Source organism: Clavelina lepadiformis, chromosome 2 (assembly GCF_947623445.1).
Source record: "Clavelina lepadiformis chromosome 2, kaClaLepa1.1, whole genome shotgun sequence".
Classification (NCBI taxonomy): domain Eukaryota; kingdom Metazoa; phylum Chordata; class Ascidiacea; order Aplousobranchia; family Clavelinidae; genus Clavelina; species Clavelina lepadiformis.
The window spans coordinates 24,466,342-24,489,422 of NC_135241.1; the positions used below are offsets into that span (position 1 = coordinate 24,466,342).

Below are 23,081 nucleotides of genomic sequence, written 5' to 3' on the forward strand. Positions count from 1 at the left end.
TATTTATCCCACATTTATTCATATACAATAACAAAGCATAGCATCATTATACAAAAAGTGCAACTAGAAAGTCAGTGTTAGATTAAAATAAAAAACAAACTTTAAACAAAAAACAAACTTACACCTTTGTAAAACTGTTGGTTTTTTGTCACTACGGTAACTATGTACCTGAGATGTTTAAGATAACTGATAAAAGCTGATATGTAAGCAGCATATTTCATCCTTACATTTAAAGATCATGCAAAACAATCAAATTTGTTTGATATTTGAACATCATACTTTAAAAAAGCCAAAGGAGCAACTTATATAATAGAATTAGCTGTAGTATTTGTGTTCAATGAATTTTTCAAAAGCAGTTTAAAAATATTTTAGCACACTTGATAACAACAATCCAAGATACCTCATCGTTGAACTAAAATGCATTTTCAATTTAACAAAACCCTGGGTCTTAGTCTATTTAACTTTACAATTTTTAATAATAGATGATTTTAATAATCAATTAAAAACGGATTTTTTAAAGTTCTGAAAACTAATCAACACAACAATTTTTACTGAAGTTGAAACTAAACCACACAGATTACACAGCCAATTCACTTAGTTAAAATTTTTGTACAGTGTTTAAATTTAACTTCTCTTAAACTACCTTGAAGCTAATTTGAATTTGCTGTAAATCCACATACCATAAATTTCCTTCAGAAATATATTAACGCAACCAACGGATAGTACTAACTCTATCACCATTTGCATAACAGAACTTTTCATACTCATAAAAGGACTTCCACTGAAACACATCAAAATTATCAAAAAATTCATTCCTCGTTATATCAGAAGCGTGTGAATGCGTCACTGGTGTTGCATCTTGTTTTAGACAGGAAATAAGTCTGCATACAGCTTATTGTTGTCATTTTTAGTTTCTTGATTATTCTGTATTCAGACGGTTTCACTACCTTCTAACAACTAGCTTGCAATTAACATAGTTGCCTAACTTCCTTGCTTTGCCATTGTTTATAAAACTTAACACAAGTAAGTTTAAGTCCTTCTACATCAGAGAGATAATGCTGAATGAATGACACAAGACAGTATCACTTCCTTTGGGAAACTAGAGCAGTTTGCAATTCATAAAGTTTTACTTCCTTATTCTCTTGATATGTGCTAAAAATAATCGCTTTAATGTCATTATGTGAGACAGAGTTGGTTATTCACCACAATTTAATAAAATTAACCACCACATAGTAGTAAACAAAAATCCAATATTTTGGTAGCATCAGCATGTTCTTTATTACATTCATAAAACAAATACAGGTATTATTTTAGCTACACGGCACAAATGCGAAAACCAAAAAGCTTTCACTGCAGGCCCAAAACTGGTTCCGCTTTTAAGTTATTACATGGCTGTCACTTTAACATTCTTTGTGGCTAAATGTTCCGATATCAAAGCAAAATAAGGTATAGTTGACAGATAAAACTAGCATGGTATATCAACATTAATCAAGCATCTACAAACAGATGGTAAAGTATTTATTTAAATATTGTGACTTTGTTGAAATATAGGCCTACAGCAGATATATTGAAAAAAATTAATGCATTCACAATTATTTTTAAACTGTAGGTGACCGACCAATAGAAAATCAAGAGTGTGTAAAATACAATACAGGTTCAAGTTCTGAGCAAACGTAAGACTGAGGCAAAGATTTATTGCAATACAAATTAATATGATAAAATCTACAAAAGTTATGACAGTTTCTGACTAGCCACCATTGGAAGCTAAATCAAAACAGTCGCATAATTTTGTATTACATTACCTAGGAAATGATACATCTCGCAAGATCTAAAGCAAACAAGCCAAAAAAAATGCTTCATTAAATTTCTGCAAACCAGCTTCATATGACACAGCAGATTTCAATCAGCATACAGTGTTTACTTGCCATAGTAATATACAATATATGATCTAAAACAATCCAACAAAACTGACACACATCTGACCACGTGAAAACTTTCATGCAAAGAAGTGAACACAACAAATATGGTTCATTACTTGTCATTGCCCATACTGCCAAGATTGGTTAGTAAATATCAACGCAATACACTAAAAACACCCGGTTAAATATCAAACATAGCGGAAACATTTTCAAAACTTAAGCTGTACAGTGTTTCTGCTTACCTAAAAATTTCAAGTCATTAAAACGTACTGTTTGTTATCACAACAAACAGGAACCAAAAGAAAACAAATAGCATAGAACTAAGTGCTTTGTTGTCCATGTATGAGAAGCTTGCAGAAAAGTAAAATCTTGACATTGCTTGCAAATCAGCTTCTTATAGGCCGGTGATTCGTTGCTAACGGCTTTCAATGTTTTCTTATTTTCTATTGCTGTCTGGGTGAGCACGACTGTGAAGCTACAAATAGTGAATAGTTTACTTGTTTTAAGTAATTTTAGAAGGTATTTATTAACTATTCTTTGGAAGCACAGTCTACTTAAAACAAAGCTGGTTTATGTTTCCCACCTTGATATTGTTGGATCTTGAGGCACTGATAACTTCATCCGAACAACCTTCAACATTTTTGTACTTTTTAGAACTACTTGCAACATTTCCTTGGTTGTGAGGCTGCAAAGAGAGAAAATGGAAATATTTTTACTCTGTTCTGGTATCTGAGTTTGATTATTATTAATTTCAAATAATTATTTTTGAAATCATTTTTCTCACTTGAGCATTAGCTTGTGGAGCACTGATGACATTTTGATAAGCACCTTCAATATTCTCATATTTTCTTGAACTACTTGCTACATTTCCTTCAACACCCAGCTAGAAGTAGTACCACAAGAAAAAAAGATCTCTTCAGAAAGACGCAATATTTTTGTCATTTTTGGGAAGTTCGCTGTGATTTAAGTCTTTTTCTATACTAATGGTTTCACATTTTCAGCCACTGCCCTAAAATTAGATGCTGAGTTGTAACCAAAACATAATACTTGAGTTACGTTTTAAGTCAACTAGTCAAAATTATATACAAAAGTAACAATACATTTTCAGTGTTTGCAATAAAGTACGATATTAAGAAGTTCTTGCACTTGTACTGTGCATATTTGTTGGACTTTTTTGAAGTTTATTTACTTGCACTTTTTTCTCCCTTTTGTTCACGTTGTTGTGAGTGTGCTTTTATACACAACTGTTTTTTCTGTCTGTTGCACCTTGTGTATCTATGACATAAATTGATTTCGTATAAGGGTAGCCTACTTTACACACCCACACTACCTCAAAGTTTCTATCAAAATTAGTATTGTTGCTTTCTCTTGCATCACATGCCACTCTACATCTGTTTACTCTTTATGTTGATTATTCTTTAAATAACCACTGTTTTAAAATCAAAGTCCAGTACTCTCTCCTGCGTTGTAAATATTGTGTTTCAGAACACAAACGGAAAGACTTTGGATTGAAAAAAGTGATTTATTCACACCCTGGACCCAACCATGAAGAATGGATTTTCAAGATCGCTTACTCCAAGATCCAACCGGGCATCAGATATGTTCATCTCTTCCTAGCACTTACATCATTGTCGATGTATGCATATTCAAAGAAACTGATCAAAACATTTGGCTGGGCATGACTGACGTGTCTGACCAGCTTCTACTTCCGCTCACAACCGACTTGTGAAAAAGATTCTTACCGTGTACACAGGCCACCTGAGCCGGACTCTGGTCCCATGGATGGAGTTCATTTTAGTGATGTTTTTCTTCTTCCACCCAGACACACAGGTCGGCTCCATCTTGACGTTGACACAACACGTATGTCCTGCCAAACTATTAGCGTAACTTTTGTTTCATGTTAAATGTGTTTAAATTGCGTGTTTTTGTGTTAAATTATGTTTAAATAATGCGTTTGTAATTTGGGTTTGGTGGCTGTGCTGACGCTAATAACTTTTTTACTTTCTTTTATTGGTCCGTAATGCACGTTTTTGCCCTCGAGGTGTTGTCACATTTGCCCCTCCATTTTGTGAAAATTATTATCATCAATTGTTAATATGTTTGCGACCACCTCAATTTTTTTCCTTAGGCATAAATTTTTCCTCCCCGCATTGAAGACGAAAAATAAGATGACTGAAGAACTGGCAAACTGTGAACTTTTCCCCGTGGTTACGAAAACTTTTATTGCCAACATCCCTCAGTGCAATCCCTAACTGAATTCTAAAAGTAAACACTAGGCGAATTTTTATCTATCTCTGGTAGACCCAGACCTCCAGTTTATAACAAGGAATAAGCAATCGTTTTTTCAGTTCGGTTTTCTCAACTTGTCACAAACAATATATCTCACAACAGTGGAATAACCTTAATCGAAAACTGATTTTTAGACATCGTATGTACGAATTAATATTTATGGTTAAAAAATTTAACGTGTGAGTTTGGCATACACCATATGATCAAACGATAAAAGTTATCAAAGTTTAAAAATTGTATCAACAAATAAAAGGCTATTCATATATTAGAATTACTTTATAAATACCAGTTTACCGGTTTATTGACGGTAACCTAACCACATATGCTGTTGATTTAACTTGTGATAATATTATAATTAAAGTAATATACAGATTGTGTAAGATATAGAATTCTCGTCTTTAAATATCGAATCAGCAAAGCATAACACTGCGTCATGATAACTTCCTGAGTATTGTTTTATAGTTGTGACGCGGCGCGTTTGCTTTTTTTTGTATGCGTTTAGCTTGCAGTAAAAACTTTTTAGTAGTGTTTACCATTATCAGTATCAGTAATATTATAAAGTTGATAATAGCAAAAAGTCTACTAAGCTCAATGCTGTAAAATGGACTGTTGAATAGAATGCTGTTGATGTGCCAATGTTCTGTTCAAATGTAATCGTTTAAAGAAGAATCAATATAATCAGTTTATACATTTTTCATTCTTGTGAAAACTACTTTTGAATTCAATTTGAAGAAGTTCAGTGTCAAGTTAGACAACTTTGTTGTCACCTTCACAAGACAATAATTTATTAAGGTGAACAATTAAGTCTAAGGTTGTCAAAAGCAGACAACGACCTTATGAGACTCATATACCATCGAGCGCAATAAACAATTCGACAACCAAATATTGTAGTTAAGTGGGTCAACCTGTCAAGTTCAACAACCATATACACCCATTCCATTACAAACTTATGATTTTTTTCTGTGATGAATTTGGTACAGTATCATAAAGTTAATGTTGGGAAATTTTTTTTGTTTATTACCTATTGAGATATTTTTCAGATGACATAACTTCTTCTAATTGCGGGTTTGGTAAGAAATTTTTGTTATTCTGTTAGGTTTTCATGATTTTTATTTTTCGTTGTTTGCTTAAAGAACAGTGATCAGTCTGATCACATATTCAATGATCTATGTTAGCCCAAAACACGACGTACTATAATTCTATTATTATTAATTGATAAGAAGCTCTTTAGTGTGATGATTAGAACACCGACCTCTCAAGTCAAGCAAACTTTAACGGTTGGCGCTGTCAATACAAACTTTGGAGCAAAGCTTCTAATCTTAGAACGCAAACTACGCACTACAACTGTGTTATAACAACAGAAGACTTGCACACGAAACGATGATCAATACGTTTGTAGTTGAATGCTCAACATCAAATAAATAAATAAACACATAATATGCTAAAGAAACAAATTAAACAAAATGTAAGTAAGAGACTTACTATTAATTACATTTTAATCGAAATGTTCTTAAAGTTTTGAGCAAAAGTAGGAAGCTGTGCTTATTGTGGCTTTACTTTGCCATGATTATTATCTCATACATTTCAAAATGTAGAGCGTAAAGAAGCATTAACACAAAAGTATATAAATAGATTATATTTAAATAGTGTCTTCTAACTTGGGCCATTAAAATTTTCTAGGGGTTTCTGAATATTGGTGAGGCAATCCATATGATGTCAGCTATAAAAAACGTGATTAGCTAAAACTAGCTAAGAGAACATAAAAAAATTGTATAGTAAGATCTGGAGTAAGACAATCTAACACCCAAGCAAATAACAGCAATATTAAAACCTTGAATAGTACTAAAATATCGCATTAAGTTCATATTCGGACCTTGCAACTTTGCAAGAACTTATAAACCAAAAAATTCACAAGTTTTTAATTTCTTGATGAGGACCTTCTTCATTTTCATATATTTTTGAGCCATTTGATGGTCCATGACTAAGATCCTAAAAGCAATTAACTAAAAATTTACTAACGTATTTTTATTATTACTTTTTAACTTAAAATACGGTTTTTACTTCATTTTAGTTTCCATTTACTTGTTATTCCTTGTCACTTCAATTAATTAGTCGTAAATATTTTCTCTGACCTCAATATGAGTCTTTGAGGTATTGATGACTTCTTCATAAGCACCTTCAATATTCTCATAACTTTCAGTACTAGTTACTCCAACTTCTTCATTGTTTGACTTGGCATTGGTTAGCTTCGACATGACAACATAATCTCCATCATCTGCACGTCAAAGAAATTTAGTGAATTTGCTCCAAAAGCAGCTAATTTAAAAACAAAGCCTTTTTGAAATTGAAAAGCGCTATTAATGAAAACAACTGATTAAAATTTTGTTTTTAAAAATTAGTGTTTATGAAATTATCGCCAACAGTTAATGTTTGTTATCCTGTAGGCTAAATCCACTGTAATCCAGCTGCAATCCACAAAGTTTACAATCTGGCGGATGAAAGTTAAACTTAGAGTAGCTTCAACAAAATTTGCCGTTTGCACCACAAGAACATTATTAATGACAAATTATTGAATGAGTCATTACAAGTCATCAAAATCTTTTTGTCAACGCAAATACATTATGCTGCATCAATTCCTCTAACTAATCATTCAAAATCATTCCGTTTATTATGCTCTTTGACTATAGATAAACTTCTTTTTTCAGCAACAAATTAACCATAAAAAACAAAAGTTATTTCCTGTACAGTATCTTACAAAGAAGAAAGTTAAACTCATTAAGCTGCTTACTTATTACTAAACTATGATCTGTTTTGTTTAAACTAAAATTGCTTGTTCTTCATTTTTGAAAGATGACAATTATTAGCTTAATATTATCAAAAACGTAAAAATTATTTTATACAATGAAACAAGTGAACTCTCTAAATGTATTATTCTTAACAAAATTTATTCAGTAGACCTACCTTTTGCCGGTACAATTACTTCATGTTGTTTTTTATTATTAGTATCGGAGTTTTTCTGCAGTAAAACATACTATCTTTAACTTAGAAATAGATTAATTTCAAATCATTTAATATGAACCACTAGCACGCACAAAACCATCAACTTTAAAATATTTTTCATTCACTTTGGTAAAATCATTTCCAGGTGATTCAATGTAACCAGGTTGATCTAAAAACAACCGTAATTGTTTGTCATTCGTTGCTTTTCAATAATGTCATAAATATCAATTTTAAAAGTAATTGTGTATTTAGTTTGCACTGAAATGTGCAATACTAAGGATTTTTCACTGTACGTTAGGACTTTTGTAAAGGGACAGGAACAGTTAAGAGTGAGTAAAGTAAAGTAAAGTAAAGTAAAGCTACCTTATTGTAACATTACTTTTTGATTATAAATTTAACGTTTTCAACATTTAACCAAGTGGCATTACTATAATCACTCACTGCACATATCATTTCGCATGAAAACTTACCAACAGGTATTTGAATGTTGTCCCTGCTTTCACTGGTGGTATCATCTACAGTACAATAATCAAGCAATGTGTCAAAATGTTTATGACATGTTATGTAAAAAATTTTATGATTTTTTTACATTTTATTTTCTTTTTAAATTAAAAATAAACCAAGCACCGCATACAGAGTGCAATGACACAGCACATCTTAGACATCACATCTAGATAAAAAAGCGCACATATGATATCAACAAGCGAGTTAAAATTTTAGGTAAATGCAACTTACTCCTACTTCTTTTCTGAAGTCCTTTTCTTCGTCTAAATACTACAAAGGCTGCTACACTTATTATAATGATAATAGCGACAACGCAAGAAATTCCAATGATCGCACCAAAGTGTATCGGATCAATTACTGTATGTAAAAATCATTGAAATATTTTTTGAAAAAGAATCCTTGTTTAGAAATTACACAATTAGTACATTACACGTCATACATTTTCCTCTTTCCAAATATTGTAAGTTTTGTACATACTTACTGAAAAAAATTAGGTAAACTGTTGAACTGAAGTTTCCAAATTGGTCATTTGTATTGCAGACATAATCTTGATCGTAAAAATTTGGTACAGTGGAAAACTGTATTGAAGACTGTGGTATGTTAGTGTTGTTTGGTAATTTCAAGTTGTATGTGGTGTTCAGTTGATCTTGGTATGAAATGCTGCACGACATCAAGATGCTTTCTCCATAAGGGATTACAAATTTTGCATTGCCATTATTTACAACATTGCTGCCAGTGACATTGAACTGAAGTTGTCCTGTAGGAAAAATCATAAGTTACATTTTTAATTTAAATCACACGGACATGCACTTTTTTAGCTCACTTTCAACTTTGCTGCCAGTGACATTGAACTGAACTTTTCCTGGAAAAAACAATAACAAAGTTTCATGCGTTTCAACAATTTCAATTTTTGTGTTAAAAAATTAACTCACTTTCAACAGGAACCACATCAATACTTTGCTCTGCACTTGTGACATTGCCAACTATGTTTTCAGCAGCACAAGTCACAGTGCTTGATGCATTGAGATCAACAGTGATAAGACAACCACCATCTGAGGTGAGTGTTTGGCAACTTGAATCTGAGCACAGTTGCCAGCTACAAGTTGCTGGTGGGTTTGCATCACTTGGAGTGCAATTCATTGTGAGTTGTTGATCTGATCTTAGCAGGTAGTTGCTTTCTGATGCTTCAATCACATACTGGGATGTTTCTATCTTGTTAGTCACTGATGATGAAATATCTGGTAAAATACAAGTTATATCAAACATAAAGATAAACGTTATGCCAAAACATATAAAACACAATACTAAAATATTACTATTAAAATATTGCTTATGTAAACATATTCATTCATTCATTTATTTTATTTTTCACCATAATTGTGGGGGATGAAAAACTATGCTGACGTTGAAGACATTAGAAACAACAATAATACACCACAAGAAAGGCAGAAAAATTCATTAGCCTTCATTAAAAAATGCTTGCATCATTAAAGTTTAAGACAAAATTATACCAAAAATTTTTTGCAAATAACACCTTCATTAAAAAAATTTTGACAATCTTGAAAATTTATTTAAAAAAATGTGTGATAAACACTTGAAAAGTACGTCTTTAAACTCACATAACACATCCAGTTCATATTCTGGTGATTTTCCACTTGCAGGATAAAGATCAGTGTAAGGAGAAACAGCCTGGCACGAGACTATCTTGCTGTCGTCGCTTCTTTGTGCTGGTAACGCGAATGGTTCTCCCTGTGAGTAAAATGTAATTGCCAATGTGATAGTTTTTGTTGTAGTTTCTTTTTATGTACCCAGTGGTTAAAGGCAGGTAAAAGCATGAATAAAAATTACTGCAGCAGTTATGAGTAACAGAATAATTGTGATCACAAAGCGAGAAAGACTAACTTTTATCCTAGTGAAGCTATTCTCTCCAAAATAAAACCGCGAAATACTTCCTGAAGGAATGACGTCATTGTAATCACAAGTCAGAGTCAAATCATTTCCTTCAACCACAGTCAGTTGATTGCCGCCTTCAATTGAGCTGCTTGCAAGGGTTACATTGGGTGCTGGATAAAATACAATTCAACAGTTAGAATAATTTGCATAAATTAAAATGTACTTCATCATTAAACTAGGGTTGGTCATTAAGGCCATATCCAGTCACAAGTTCCTCAGGAAATCCATGATTTCTGTAAGAACCATCACTCCCGTTGAAACACCAAGAATGGCACTGATCATGTTATGTGCAAAGAACGACTCAGGTTTTCAAGTTTTATCGTTAGCATTTACAACCATACAATGATGTAAGCAAGTTTGAGATGTTTCATCAGCAACGTGTTGGTTGAGTCATCATTGACGTAGATATTTTGTTGCTCATCTGCAAACTGTTTTAAGGCCAGCACTTCTAAACTATGTAACCATATACTGAAGGGAAACAGGAGTACATTAGATCTAAATCGTCATCATTTTAACGCCTAATGCGAAACAATAGGATGAGCCACAATAGGAAGTTATTATGCAATAGAATATAATGTATGAGACAGACGCAAACATTACGGTAATGTTCAATTGGGCTCATTGTTTTTGATTTAAATGCAATGTCTCACTGCAAATTACAAAGCCGCATTATGTCGAGCACTTAGTACTTTGAACAATGTACTGCATTTTGCAATACCTAAACTTACGGTGTGTCTTGACACTTAATTCCTAGTTTAATAACGTTCAACGCTTTCGCAAGTAAAAATGTTAGAAAACCACTTTTACAAAGTAAAAATACACAAACACTGCCAATCATAAAATTTTTAAACGAATATTTCAAACTTTGACGGACACTTGGTTGAAAATTGTCGATGTGAAGTAAAAGTGAGGCGGCAAGCTTTTGAATAAGGCCTTTATATTTAAAAAAATCTAATCGCATTGTACTTCTGTTTACTAATACTATGAATTACCACTTTAAAAGTAACCTGCTGTGTACCACTGCACCCTCGTGTTTGCTTTCATTTTATTGCCAGTTCTCTCAAATTGAATGTTGTTGATGTTTTTTTAGGATTAACACCGACTACTGGGTTTCAAAGATGGATTTCAGCTACAACGACAAGCTACCATATCTCCTCACCTATTATTATACTGGATGCTGTACTATACAAACCTGTCCAACATTGCAGATTGTCCTGGCCACTCCATTTTGCTGAAGCCAGACAAATGGTATCTTCAGATGTCACCTTTTCACCATATGAATAAACTAGTTCTCCTCCATTGGAACAAACAAAGTATCCTGGAGAGTTAAATACTCTGGAAGATGCATCCATTATGACGTCATATGGAAGTGAAGAGTTGCAGTCTGTCAACAAAAATAAGCAACAACGATTGAGTGAGTGACCACATAAGCAATGTTTCATTGTTAACTAATAATAGTTTAAGCTGATTTTTTCTCAAAGGTATTTTGCATCACAATGTAACAGAATTAGGATCGATGATAAAAAAAACATTCTGGTTGTGAAACAATGATTTACCTTCTGGGTAATGGGAAATGCATTCTCTAGTACTCAATGACAAAATTAATATTAAATATTTGACAAATTTATGGTTATTTATTCCTATTTCTATCTTTTAAAATCATACCATGCCTGGTTTTATGCTTCGCTATTGCATAGTTTAAACTAAACAATTAAAATCTCTACAATCTTCTGCTGTTGTATATAAATTTATAATTAGTTAATTTAAGTTGCACCAACTATGTAAAAAGTACACCAATATAAAAAACTTACCTTGTACTGTTCTAGAAATAGGGCCTGGAGTTGTAGCAAAAGAACATCTCACTTCAATATTTCTTTCACCAGAATGCAATGGTTGAGTGATAGTCAGTATTGTTACGATGTGGTTCCTTCCATCAGTTGTTTGTTCAGTGCAAGTGATGCTGTCGTATGTGCCTGGATCTGGAGGTGAACAGCCTTTAGTGAAACCTGAGTAAAACAGAGCGCGTCCTTCACTATCCAGCTCTCCTCCGTAATACCAAGCACATGAATCAGTATTTGATGTTGGTGCTGGGAACTGGGCAGTTACAATGAGATTGTTGAAACCAGTTGCCAGTGGATCGTACGGAGGATCAGTGCTGATTGCTGTTGATGTTGCTCGTAGAATATCTAGAAATTAATGCTTTTCATTATAACTGTTCATCTTCTACCAAAACTTGTTTATTGGTTAGCTATACCAAAGTTTAGCTGTTGTTTTATTTGAATTACCATATTTTATAACAGTTTTATTACAACCAAACAATACCTGTTACGGTCAGTAGCAGAACAAGCAAAAACCTATTGCTTACTTTCATTTTTGTTTTTAAATACAAAACGTCATATAAAAAATTGTGCCTATGGTTTGAAATGGAACTGGAAATGAAACTTTAATGTCTCAGAAAGGTTATTAAACAAAACACTTCAAATATTTATGATCAACTTGATTTTCGATTTTGTTCAGGCCTATTTATCACCTTGCTTCAATAATAAACTTTCAAAAGTTTAATCATTGCACACGCAATTTCCTATTAAGTCATTATGTTTCGTTTTACATGACGTCATGAATACAAGCTTTAAAAGCATCCAGGAACTAACCTATCAATTTATCGACTGATTTGTTTTCGCTACGTTTAATTTCGATAACAAAGCAACTCGTACTGTACCGATAGAGAAAAGTTATTTTCCTTAAACTACGTCTGCGTGATCTTTAATAGCATGCTTTATGATGATAACGGTAACATGAAGGTTTTATCTTTGAACGTTTATAAAAACTATCTCCGATGTTAACTTACCAAGACTTACTCACACACTCAAGGAAATAAATGTAGGACCTAGTAAGCAAAGCTCTTTAAAGGGATGCCATGTAACCAAATCTACAATAGGAACTTATTCACAGATGCTTGATTGTTCATTGTTAATACATTGTCGTTACACAGTGGTACTGTATGTATATTAGCAAATTGCCTCAATAACTGCGGAGATTCATCATATACAATGAATATACGTGCATTGACATATTGTATACTGGGTAAAACAGAACGAATCATACCGATATAAACTGACTTAATTGCGATAACAGTTGTATGAAAACTACAAAACTGATCCACAAACATGATTGTTTATGTATTTAAATCGGTTAAATTAAATGCTAACCGTGTCGTAAATTTGTGACTTGGTTTTCTTTAAGATTGAGACATGTTGAACATGACCAACTTGACTTGGTAATGCATGGTACGGTGGTATAACTTTTAGCCTCGCACTGAGGAAAGTCTTTGACCGATTTAACCCCGGCCATGATTTCTCATCGCTTAAGCCCAGTTATTGAGCTTGCCTTGGTGAAAGTACCGTTTAAAAACTAATAATTAAACTTGTAAATAGTTTATTACTTCAAGCTTGGCCCAAAATACAAGAAAAAAGTTCATGCGTGATGTCATTTTACACGAACAGCGATAGACAGATTTGAAGCAGCTAACAGCGCGCATTTTTTTATGGAAATCAACACTTCACGTTTTATGTGACCTGGCCTACCGCTTATCCCAAATTCGACAAATCCTTGAGAATTAGGTCGTCAGTGGCGGTGTTGGCAAGATGCTAGAAAGAGTATTGTAAACATCTATAATAACTTTAATGGGTGTTGAGTGAACGGTTTTTTCCAAAACCTGTTTGTGGAGTGTTTGCATATTTAAAAGTATGAGAAGTAATCGTATGTTTGCTATACATGCAAGCCATGCTAAACGTTATATACCTTGTTCAACTAAGCTTAACTAATCCCTTTCTATCACCATCGCGCGTGTAAGTCATGCACACATTATAAAAAACACCATTACATAAGTTTTGTGCAATAAAGTTACATACCTACATCTGACGCCATTATTAAAATAAAGACAAAACAATGTTTATCATGTTCAAAATCAGTGACCATTTTATTTGTCAGGTCGGTGGCGGAGCAGTTAGGGCGTCTAGTTCGATTCTCAGATGCGTTGTTGTTGTGATTCTCTTGAGCAAGGTATTGAACGACACTCGCTCCTGTTCAACAGTTCTGATGAATAGTTCCAAATTTTGGCGATATAAAAAATTTGCAAAAGAAGCAAATATAAAAACGTGGCTCCACCGAAACGATTACAAACTTAAGCTCGGTATCTGGGGCTCGAGCGGTGAGCAATCATTCTTGAGTTAAGTCGCGCGTGAATAAAGATTTATTCAATATCATTTGAAATATATGAATTTTATTGTATTGGCTGTCCAAAGTTTTTAATAACCGTGGTGAAATTGTGATTAATATTTTCAGTGTTTACAATAAACTCATATGAGGGCCCAGAAAGAGGGAATCGTTGCACATCTGGTGTTTCAGCGTCATGACGTCAACATGTCATCATGACTGGAATTTATGTGATGGTGCTTTTGTTTATTAGTATTCCAACAGTGATAAAATATTATTGAAAAGTGGCTTGATTGATGATATATTATAACTAATTACAATAATTAATTTCTTGTTACAGAAGTTGTGCATAATTTCTAATAAACAGAAAATACATCAGTAATAAAGTTACATGATATATGGAAAAGACCAGAATAAAGTCGCAAAAGGTCACAGAAAGTACCACAGTTAATACAACAATACAATGAATGCATGCTGTTAAACGAATGGCGTTATTTGAACGACATCGTTTCGATAAAAGTGTGCAACAATATGAAAAAGAAGGTGTGTTGGATATGTAGAACAAGTAAAAAGAATGGGTTGATTAAAAAGTATCCAAAAACACTCGCTATCAAAGGCTGGCTTCAACCTAAACCGCCACAGGTTTTCTTTAATCGAATTGTTCATTGCTAAAAAACAAACAAGTAAAACCACTACGTATTGGTGAGAACAAAAGGCAGCATAATATAAAAGTAGACTCGACAATAAATATAATTAAGATACATACATTAGTGCAAATTTATGAAAGAAATTATGTTATTCTTACACACCTGTACGTCTTGACGTACATCAAACGTCATGATGTTCAATATTTTCATATGGTTTTGATTCATTCCGTGGTTGACCATTGTGAAACTAAACGCAATTAAAAATATAGTTTTTACGACAGTTTTCATTTATTTTTTTGTTCTAGAAACTCAATTTATCCAGCCTCACTTCTGTATGAGGATGTGGAGCAGTGATGACATCATCATAAGCACCATCGATATTCTCATATCTTTTGGAACTACTTGATTCATTTCCTTGATTGTTCGACTCAGCATCGTGTCTTCCATTCAAGACAACGTAACCTGCATTGTCTGTATATTAAATTGCACAATTGAGTAGACCTTGGCAAATTACTTACAATCTGTATTAATGTAAACATGTATTATTCAAGTGAAAACTGAACATTTGTGCCACTGTATTGTAATTGCATTAAATCTAACACGTCTAAAATATTAACATGATAATATACCAGTTTCCGGTTGAAAATTCGACGTTTCCTTTGTCTGAAAAATTAAAATCAACGTAATTTCAAAGCAGTGCAGCTACGTGTAATATAAAATGAAGTAATTGACTTATTACCACGTCACCAGATGTGTTTCCATTAACAACAAGATATCCATTGTCATCTGCAAAATTATGAAAACAGAGTTCAGATCATAAGTCATTTATTCACGAACCAAAACTCAATAACCAAAACGGATTTTAACCTCATTAATTTACGACAAGTTACCATTCAGCTTACAATTAAAAACTTCCTTTTGCTTTTCACTAGATCAGAAGCCGCGAGAGCAATTTTTGCATGTAAGGTTTACAAGGTAATTTGGCCCACAGAAAAAAAAGCTTTATTTGATTCAATTAAAATCAAAAGTGTTCATCAAATTTTCATATTTTGATTCACGTTAGTATCACTGATTGATATGAGTACTGGTCTATTACGTCAGAATTAGCCTTATCATGTAACTTATTTTGACCACAAGTAAACTGCTACTATTTTGTATTGTGTTTTAATTGTGAAGGTTGCAACAGTGCAGTAGCTATAATTGAATTGGTTAAATATACACATATTAAATAGTCTTGAGTTTTATTAAGTTTGACCACTTACATGAGTACTTTTAAAAAAACAAAAGATTTACTATCACTTAAAACTATTCAATCAAAGCAAATACATAAAGTTACCTTGAGCTGGACCAACTACTTCATAATGGCTTTGGTTATGAGAGTTCATCTGTTGTAAAAATCAATTTAAAAACGGTTTTAAGTTCACAGCAGATAGGTTGTAATAAATTAAACTCATTTCCATACTTGGGTAGAATCATTTCCAACAACTTCAATGTAAGCAGGTTGATCTGGAAAAATAAAGAATGGTTTTTGTCAACAAAATAAACTAAGATACCAATATTTTGGCATTGTTATTATTTTAAAATAACAGGATTGAAAACTCGGGTAAAATACTAACAACACTAATATCGCAACGTTAACACTAGAAGGACGGCAATTTTCGTATACCTAGAAGGACGGAGTGCGTCAATTGACGCAAAAGGTCAAAACGGCGCAAATCTAACGTTTTTTGTTGAGAAAACTGTGCTGTTGCTCCGAAAAAACTACTTCTATCGCATGTCCGCTTTGTGCATTTTAATTAACAAAAACAATCGCATTGAAAATACAAGCACTCGTGCCTAAACACTTCTGTTTCACGCAACTCCTTTTTCTTCTTGCACTCTTCCGGGACTTCTCTCCTGTTCTGGCGCATTGTCCCTACGAGGCTGCACTTCTTTTCCGCAAGTCGCAACGCCAGGTCAAGTGAGGTGAAAAAATTATCGCAAGTGACGTTGTAACCTCCTTGAAAAAGCGGAGCCATGAGTTTCAGTACAACGTCGGTGGGCACACTCACGTGGGGGCTCCTTGCGTCATCTTTTCCAACGTAAGGAAAACCGTTGAATAAATATTTGTTTTCAACGTCAACTGCCAGCCAGAACTTTAGACCAAACTTGTCTGGTTTATTGGCCATATATTGGATGAACTTGCAGCGTGCCTTACACGGCAATAGTTGCTCATCCACAGTTATCTTCCACTGTGGAATGAATGCTTTTTGGCAGTTTGATATAAAACTGTTCCAAAGTTGTTAAGTGAGTGCAAATTTATCATGCAATAGATTCCTACGCCTTTCCGTCTTCAGATCGAAGCGAAGGAATCGTATATGAGCTCCAGAAACCTGTCTCTTGCCATGGTTTGGGAAAACATCGGACATCCCCACGACTTCCCCCACAAACTCTTCACAGGGAAGTTGTGCCCTCCTATCACGCCACGAGCAACCACCAAGCCGACGAATTTATCTAATTCATCTAATTTATCTAACTAAGAAACTCTTACTACACTTACGCTTCGATAAACTTCAAAAATTCCGAAATTAGGCTGCGCTTGTGACGAAACTTCTCTGTTTTGCGGAAAAGTCGACTTGCATAGTTTGTCGACACGTTTGTCACACCTCTGTGTTGGCAGCTGTGACCTAATTCGATAAACCTGTAATTATCAGCAGAAAGAAAACGATGCTCTCTATCGCGAGAACTGGTTTTTGTACTGTGAAGTAACAATGCGTCAATTGACGCACCCCGTCCTTCTAGGTAGTGACCACGTTAATTATCTCTACCGGTAAAATAAAAACTTCATATTCATGGGTTAGTTACCTAACACTAATGTGGGAAAAGTCAGGAAATATCACGGTTTTGCGATGCACCACTTAAAAGTTATAGATGCACTTAGGTTGAAAATGCGTCAATTGACGCGCCCCGTCCTTCTAGTGTTAATTTATTTTTGAAATTCATTAAAAGTGATACTTTTCTACAATAACTTGTAAAAACTAGTTAAAAATTAATCAATGTCAGTTATTGTTTTACTATTTTATATCTTTATTTATATTATATATCTTTATATTTATTATGTTTATATACTTTATAAATATATATACTGTATATACTTTATATTTTATTTTACCATTTTATTTATTAATTTTCTTTGCTGGTTATTATATTTTTACGAACATGCCAAACAATTAATTTAGTATTCACCCAGTGGTATTTGGTTGTGATGTTCATTTGTATAAATAGACCCACCTGCAATAATGTGACAACAAGAGAAGTAAAACCACAAGATTTACAACAGTTAGACATTAAACAGCGCTCACAAATAATTAAAATAAATTTTCAATTTTTATTTAACACAAGACACAAACTTTCACGATTAACGATGTCATCAGGAAAGTTTAGATTATAAATGAAACTGATTTACTTTCATTTTCCATCTTAGTTCCTCTTCTCCATCTAAATACTGCATAAGCTGCGACACTTATAAAGATGATGGCAACACCGCAACTGATGCCAATGATTGCTCCTATGGAGAGTCCAGGAGTAGGAGGAGGTTCATCAGCAACTATGATGTGGAAGATGATTTGGACATTATGATGAAAAATATACTTGTTTGAAGATTGCACAGTGAGTGTGTATGTTCCATTGTCTGAGCTGGTCACCTGCAGGAAAAAAGTGCACGAATTAAGGATAGATGGAGAATTAAAGATAGAAGGCAAATAGCAACCAATAACATTTCCATCCATATTCTGAATAAGTCTTGGACTCTGCCAAAACTCAAATAAATTACCTCATTTTTCTGAAATTCAAACGTTTGTTCATCTCCATTAGATTTTATTGTCATCATCCCATCAGTCGTCACTGGTTGGTCTAAGCAACAACAAATTAGCAATGATTTAAACAGCTGGAATTAAAAATAAAAAATTGCTATCATGAGTTATGATTATCTACACGAATGTAACAGAAATTCAAAGTTCTGAAAATTAAAAACTTGTAGCAGAAATTGCTAAAATTTATAAATCTCTCGACTGCTCTATGCAAACCATTGTTGGTCAATGACACAAACTGAGAACTTGGATTTGAGTAAAACACAACAGAACAACTTGTACCACTTTGTCCAACATACCAACCATTACAATCATCACTGGTGGTAACATCATCTTCTTGTGGAGCATCTGGAAGGAATCAATTTATAAATCATTTTGGTTTTTAAAACCATAGTTTTATTACCACCAGCACTGTTATGCAACAAAGCAACTATTTAAACATCAACAATTGAAACATTGTAAAAATTATAATAAAGTTATGGTCACAAACTCCAGAATCATTTTTACATGGATTGCACTTAATTATATCAAAAGTATGTTTTATATGTATTGCATACAAACTTACATATAACATTTAAGTAAATAGCTGCATTGAAGCTTCCAAATTGATCATTTGTGCTGCAGATATAATCTCCAGAGTCATCACGTGTTAAAGAGGAAAATAACTTTGAAGACTGAGATATCATTGAGTTGTTTGGTAGTTTTATGAGGTATGTGGTGTTCAGTTCATTTTCATATGAAACACTGCAAGAGATCATGATGCTTTCTCCAAGATAAGTAGTTGAGTTGATGCTGCCGTCATTTGTAACATTGCTGCCAGTGACATTGAACTGAACTTGTCCTGGAAAAACATTAACAAATTTTCATGCGATTCAACAATTCAAATTTTTGTGTTCAAAAATTAACTCACTCTCAGCAGGAACCACATTAACAGTTTGCTCTGCACTTGTGACATTGCCAACTATGTTTTCAGCAGCACAAGTGACATTGCTTGATGCATTAAGATCAACAGTGATAAGACAACCACCATCTGAGGTGAGTGTCTGGCATCTTGAATCTGAGCACAGTTGCCAGCTACAAGTTGCTGGTGGGTTTGCATCACTTGGAGTGCAATTCATTGTGAGTTGTCGATCTGATCTTAGCAGGTAGTTGCTTTCTGATGCTTCAATCACAAACTGAGATGTTTCTATCTTGTTTATCACTGATGATGAGATATCTGTTCAAAATAGATATGCCATAGAGATAGAAGAAGTTGCAAAAAAACTCTACATATGAAACTTTGTCACATCAAAGTTGGTTCATTACTTGCTAACAACTTCAATTTACAATTTATTTGACTAACAATTACGATTAATTAATTACAATTCAATTTAGGAAATCCCGAAGCTTCCCCAAGGATTTTTTTCTAAAATGCGTTTGACGAAATAAATACCGACACAAAAACGAACAAATTTTGCAACAAAATGTCCAAGGTGTGTAAACTCAAATTTAATTTAAAATTTAATTTAAAATTAGTTAAAACACTTACAAAATACATCCAGTGTATATTCTGATGATCTTGCACTTGCAGGATAGAGATCAGTATAAGGTGTAATAGCCTGACAAGAGACTATTTTATTGTTATCACTTCTTTGTATAGGAGACAATATGAATGGTAATCCCTTTGAAAGTAAACACAAATATGCAAAACTGCATTGATGCCAAAGTGTTTCAAAAAAAAAAGAAATTTATTTTAATAAAAGAACGTATTAAACAGCAGTTATGTTTCTCTCAACTTTAAACCTTGATAGCAATGTCTAAGCTCTAGCTTCAAACCTAGATAGACTTAAGCTCCAGACCCATCGCAATTACATATGCACAGCTTAGCCAAAGCTGGAAGTGTAAATATTGAGTGGAAACAGATAGTTACCAATAAACAAACATTTAATAACATGAAATAACCTGAGTCCTGGTGAAGTTATCCTCCCAACAAAAATTTGTTAACTGTCTCCAGCTGTGAAGTTTTAACTTACCTGTGTCCTAGTGTAGCTATTTCTTCCAATATAGAATCGAGAAGTATCTCCAGCAGGAATGACATCATCGTAATTACAAGTCAGAGTCAAATCATTTCCTTCAACCACAGTCAGTTTATTGCCATCAATTGAACTGCTTGCGAGGGTTACATTGGTTGCTGTGTGAAATGTAGTGTTAATTAAAGCAACATAGATTCAGAAAAGCAAAAACACAAGCAAAGTATGTTGAATAGTTCAGGTAAACACATTTGTCATTCAGGTAAACACCAGCTTGACCTAACTCAACTGAAACTAAAAAACCGTAAATTTAATGCGCATGAATTCGACTGAAGTTCACCTTACCAACTACCGACTTACATAACTAAATCATGGAGTTGAAACTAGCTAATTACCAAATAGCATATATACATACATTGCTGCAATTAATCTATATGTTACGCACAGTAACTTTGTAGCTCACAGAAAACAACAAAAATTGCAAATTGTACTAAAATAAAAATTTGGCCACACTTTGTGGCCAAGGATTTTCCATTATTATCAGTTAGCAGTTGCAAACCTGTCCAACATTGCAGATTATCCTGACCAATCCATTCTGCTGATGCCAGACAAGTAGTGTCACTAGATGTCAGCATTGTGCCATTTGAATAAAACAAGTCTCCTCCGTTAGAACAAGCAAACTTTCCTGGTGAGTTGAATATTCTGGAAGTTGCATTCACAATAACATCATATGGAAGTGAGGAGCTGCATTCTGTGTTGTGTGCAGAACAGAACATGTGTGAGGTGCCAGGTCTATTGATCCTACTCGCAATCAACCAGAAACAAATTTACAATTATTTATTGTTGAATGTTTTCTTATTCGTTCTAGCCTCTTTAAAAATTGGTTACAACAGAAGAATTTTAAGGAAAATATTGATAAAGGCCAGCTAACGACATCTCAATAAATAATAAAAACAGCTTCGAAAGCAAATAGATTAACAAGTTTTGAAAAGTATTCAAGAAAAAATGCCCGCACTAAGTATCACAAGTTTGCTAAGTCACAGCACATTCTCTGTTGCAAGCTCTCTCTTGGTTCAAGGTGGAATTTGGCACAGTGCATGAACTATGAGTTTAACATTCTTTATACAATGTAAATAACCCATTTTGTACATCTCATTTGGCAACAAAAGCAAAATTTAGCTATGGTTAGGGGTGTTATTATTTAAAATACTCATTTGTATTTAATTCTGTTTAATGAAATGTTCCTTTATAATTCAACAAATCTTCACGTGGTTAATGGTTTATTTCACAAATCGAGCTTGTCAGACACAATATATCTTAAGGAAATAATGTATACGCCAATAACTAGATCAAGAACAAAAAAATTCTTAAGAAAAAAATAATGAAGCCATTTATGAATCCCTCAGACCTTTACAGAATCCTCAGATAGATAGTTACAATAATTAACCAATGAAGTAAACTCATGCATTTATAATTAATCGACAATAACTCTATTTCAATAACAAAAGGTGCTCAGCTGGTGAATAAATTCTCGTATGAACCAACTTTTAGCAAACCCATGTGGGTCTGCTTCGTCAGGGCAGATTACAATAAGAGAATCTCTGCCCTGACGAAGCTCCCACAGACCCACATGGGTTTGCTAAAAGTTGGTTCATACGAGAATTTATCCACCAGCTAAGCACCTTTTATTATTGAAATTATGATAACTCTATTTGTTAGTTCCTAGTAAATAACCAACACGTTTCACAGATTTTTGCATGAATAAACAAATATGCTGTTTCATTTTGTTTCTTTACAGTAAACCCATGAATGCCATCTAAATATAAATACATTTATGTGAGTAAATTAATGATACATGCAAATGTTTATACTAATGATACATGCTTACCTTGCACTGTTCTATTGATAGGACCTGGTGTGTTGGTAGCAACAATGCATCTAACTTCGATATTTATATCCCTAGCAACAAGTGGTTGAGTGATTGTCAGTGTTGTTATTGTGTGATTTGTTCCATCAATTGTTTGTTCAGTGCAAGTGATGCTGTCATATGTGCCTGGTGATGAAACAACACATCCACCAAATATTCCTGAATAAAACTGAGCACCACTTCCACTGTCCAGCTCTCCTCCATAGAACCAAAAACATGCATCAGTATTTGATGTTGGTGTTGGAAACTGAGCAGTTACGATAAGATTGTTGAAACCGGTTGCCAGTGGATTATACGGAGGATCAGTGCTGATTGTTGCTGATACGTCTGCAAAAAAATAGAATTAAAATATAATTTTAAGGTTAGAATTAAAATTAGAATAGAATTAAAATTGATTTACAAAATTGAAATTTTTTGATTTCCAAACATGGCTTTAGACAAACTTCATTTATGACTTAATTTTAGCTGCAGGTTACTTAAGTTTCCCAACAAGAGTTGTGCTATCTCTTGTATTAATAATGATATAATACCTGTTATTGTCATTAGAACTCCTAACAAAAAACCAATGCTCATCTTAATTATTTTACTTAAATATAGATTTGCTAAAAAAATTAATTAGTAAATATAGTTTGACATCAACTTAAAATGCTGATATGTCAGTTGAATATTTTCATGAACTTACAACTTTAATGCTTTCAACTGGATATTTTGTCATGCAACATTTTAAAACAACAACATTATAAACTGACTCGGCATTGCTGCCTCGCTTC

The 23,081-nt window shown here is 33.4% G+C and overlaps 3 protein-coding genes and 1 long non-coding RNA gene across 9 annotated transcripts; 1 reads left to right on the forward strand and 3 right to left on the reverse strand.

Moving 5' to 3' along the window:
* Positions 1-1,253: 1,253 nt before the first annotated feature.
* On the reverse strand, positions 1,254-3,757 carry LOC143446888 (uncharacterized). The gene is made up of 4 exons (XM_076946741.1): positions 3,662-3,757; positions 2,704-2,928; positions 2,503-2,604; positions 1,254-2,394 (listed from the first exon to the last, which is right to left on the reverse strand). The coding sequence occupies exons 2-4, from the start codon at positions 2,760-2,762 to the stop codon at positions 2,199-2,201; spliced, it is 357 nt and encodes a 118-aa protein (XP_076802856.1). The 5' UTR covers positions 2,763-2,928; positions 3,662-3,757; the 3' UTR covers positions 1,254-2,198.
* A 1,670-nt stretch (positions 3,758-5,427) lies between these two features.
* LOC143447054 (uncharacterized) lies at positions 5,428-12,089 on the reverse strand. 5 transcript variants are annotated; one of them, XM_076946977.1, is made up of 15 exons: positions 11,988-12,089; positions 11,477-11,851; positions 10,858-11,049; positions 9,615-9,775; positions 9,332-9,461; positions 8,645-8,950; positions 8,536-8,574; positions 8,194-8,469; positions 7,944-8,069; positions 7,679-7,723; positions 7,301-7,377; positions 7,170-7,224; positions 6,341-6,483; positions 6,082-6,197; positions 5,434-5,928 (listed from the first exon to the last, which is right to left on the reverse strand). In XM_076946977.1, exons 1-14 carry the CDS (start codon positions 12,034-12,036, stop codon positions 6,117-6,119), a joined length of 2,055 nt encoding a protein of 684 aa, XP_076803092.1. In that variant the 5' UTR covers positions 12,037-12,089; the 3' UTR covers positions 5,434-5,928; positions 6,082-6,116. The 5 variants fall into 5 exon arrangements, 4 of the variants coding, with proteins under 4 accessions (XP_076803092.1, XP_076803093.1, XP_076803094.1 ...); XM_076946978.1 differs by having other exon boundaries at positions 5,436-5,928; positions 7,334-7,377; XR_013114021.1 differs by having other exon boundaries at positions 5,428-6,197; positions 6,341-6,524; positions 7,334-7,377.
* LOC143447056 (uncharacterized) lies at positions 9,772-11,690 on the forward strand. The gene is made up of 3 exons (XR_013114022.1): positions 9,772-9,970; positions 10,756-11,079; positions 11,549-11,690. It is a non-coding gene; the product is annotated as an uncharacterized LOC143447056 (long non-coding RNA).
* Positions 12,090-12,632: 543 nt separating the features above from the next.
* LOC143445755 (uncharacterized) lies at positions 12,633-22,869 on the reverse strand. 2 transcript variants are annotated; one of them, XM_076945060.1, is made up of 18 exons: positions 22,842-22,869; positions 22,273-22,638; positions 20,944-21,135; positions 20,388-20,545; positions 19,904-20,036; positions 19,286-19,591; positions 18,941-19,216; positions 18,679-18,723; positions 18,339-18,418; positions 17,973-18,210; positions 17,753-17,797; positions 15,990-16,033; positions 15,864-15,912; positions 15,267-15,313; positions 15,157-15,190; positions 14,856-14,998; positions 14,690-14,774; positions 12,633-14,548 (listed from the first exon to the last, which is right to left on the reverse strand). In XM_076945060.1, exons 1-17 carry the CDS (start codon positions 22,852-22,854, stop codon positions 14,709-14,711), a joined length of 2,235 nt encoding a protein of 744 aa, XP_076801175.1. In that variant the 5' UTR covers positions 22,855-22,869; the 3' UTR covers positions 12,633-14,548; positions 14,690-14,708. The 2 variants fall into 2 exon arrangements, with proteins under 2 accessions (XP_076801175.1, XP_076801173.1); XM_076945058.1 differs by having other exon boundaries at positions 12,636-14,548; positions 18,592-18,723.
* Positions 22,870-23,081: the final 212 nt, after the last annotated feature.

Bases quoted from the DNA above. Each gene is read 5' to 3' on its own strand.
- LOC143447054 (XM_076946977.1), bottom strand. From the start codon at position 12,036: ATGAAAGTAAGCAATAGGTTTTTGCTTGTTCTGCTACTGACCGTAACA. The intron at 9,776-10,857 runs GTTTGTATAGTA...TATTTTATCCAG, and splicing joins CAATCTGCAATGTTGGACAG to CACCCAATGTAACCCTTGCA. The intron at 8,470-8,535 runs GTGAGCTAAAAA...TTTTTCCTACAG, and splicing joins CACTGGCAGCAAAGTTGAAA to GACAACTTCAGTTCAATGTC.
- LOC143445755 (XM_076945058.1), bottom strand. The intron at 19,592-19,903 runs GTAAGTGTTTTA...TATTTTGAACAG, and splicing joins ATATACACTGGATGTATTTT to ATATCTCATCATCAGTGATA. The intron at 16,034-17,752 runs GTGAATACTAAA...TTATTTTTCCAG, and splicing joins TCACAACCAAATACCACTGG to ATCAACCTGCTTACATTGAA.
- LOC143446888 (XM_076946741.1), bottom strand. From the start codon at position 2,762: ATGAGAATATTGAAGGTGCTTATCAAAATGTCATCAGTGCTCCACAAG. The intron at 2,605-2,703 runs GTGAGAAAAATG...CTCTCTTTGCAG, and splicing joins CTCCACAAGCTAATGCTCAA to CCTCACAACCAAGGAAATGT. The intron at 2,395-2,502 runs GTGGGAAACATA...CACTATTTGTAG, and splicing joins CAAGATCCAACAATATCAAG to CTTCACAGTCGTGCTCACCC.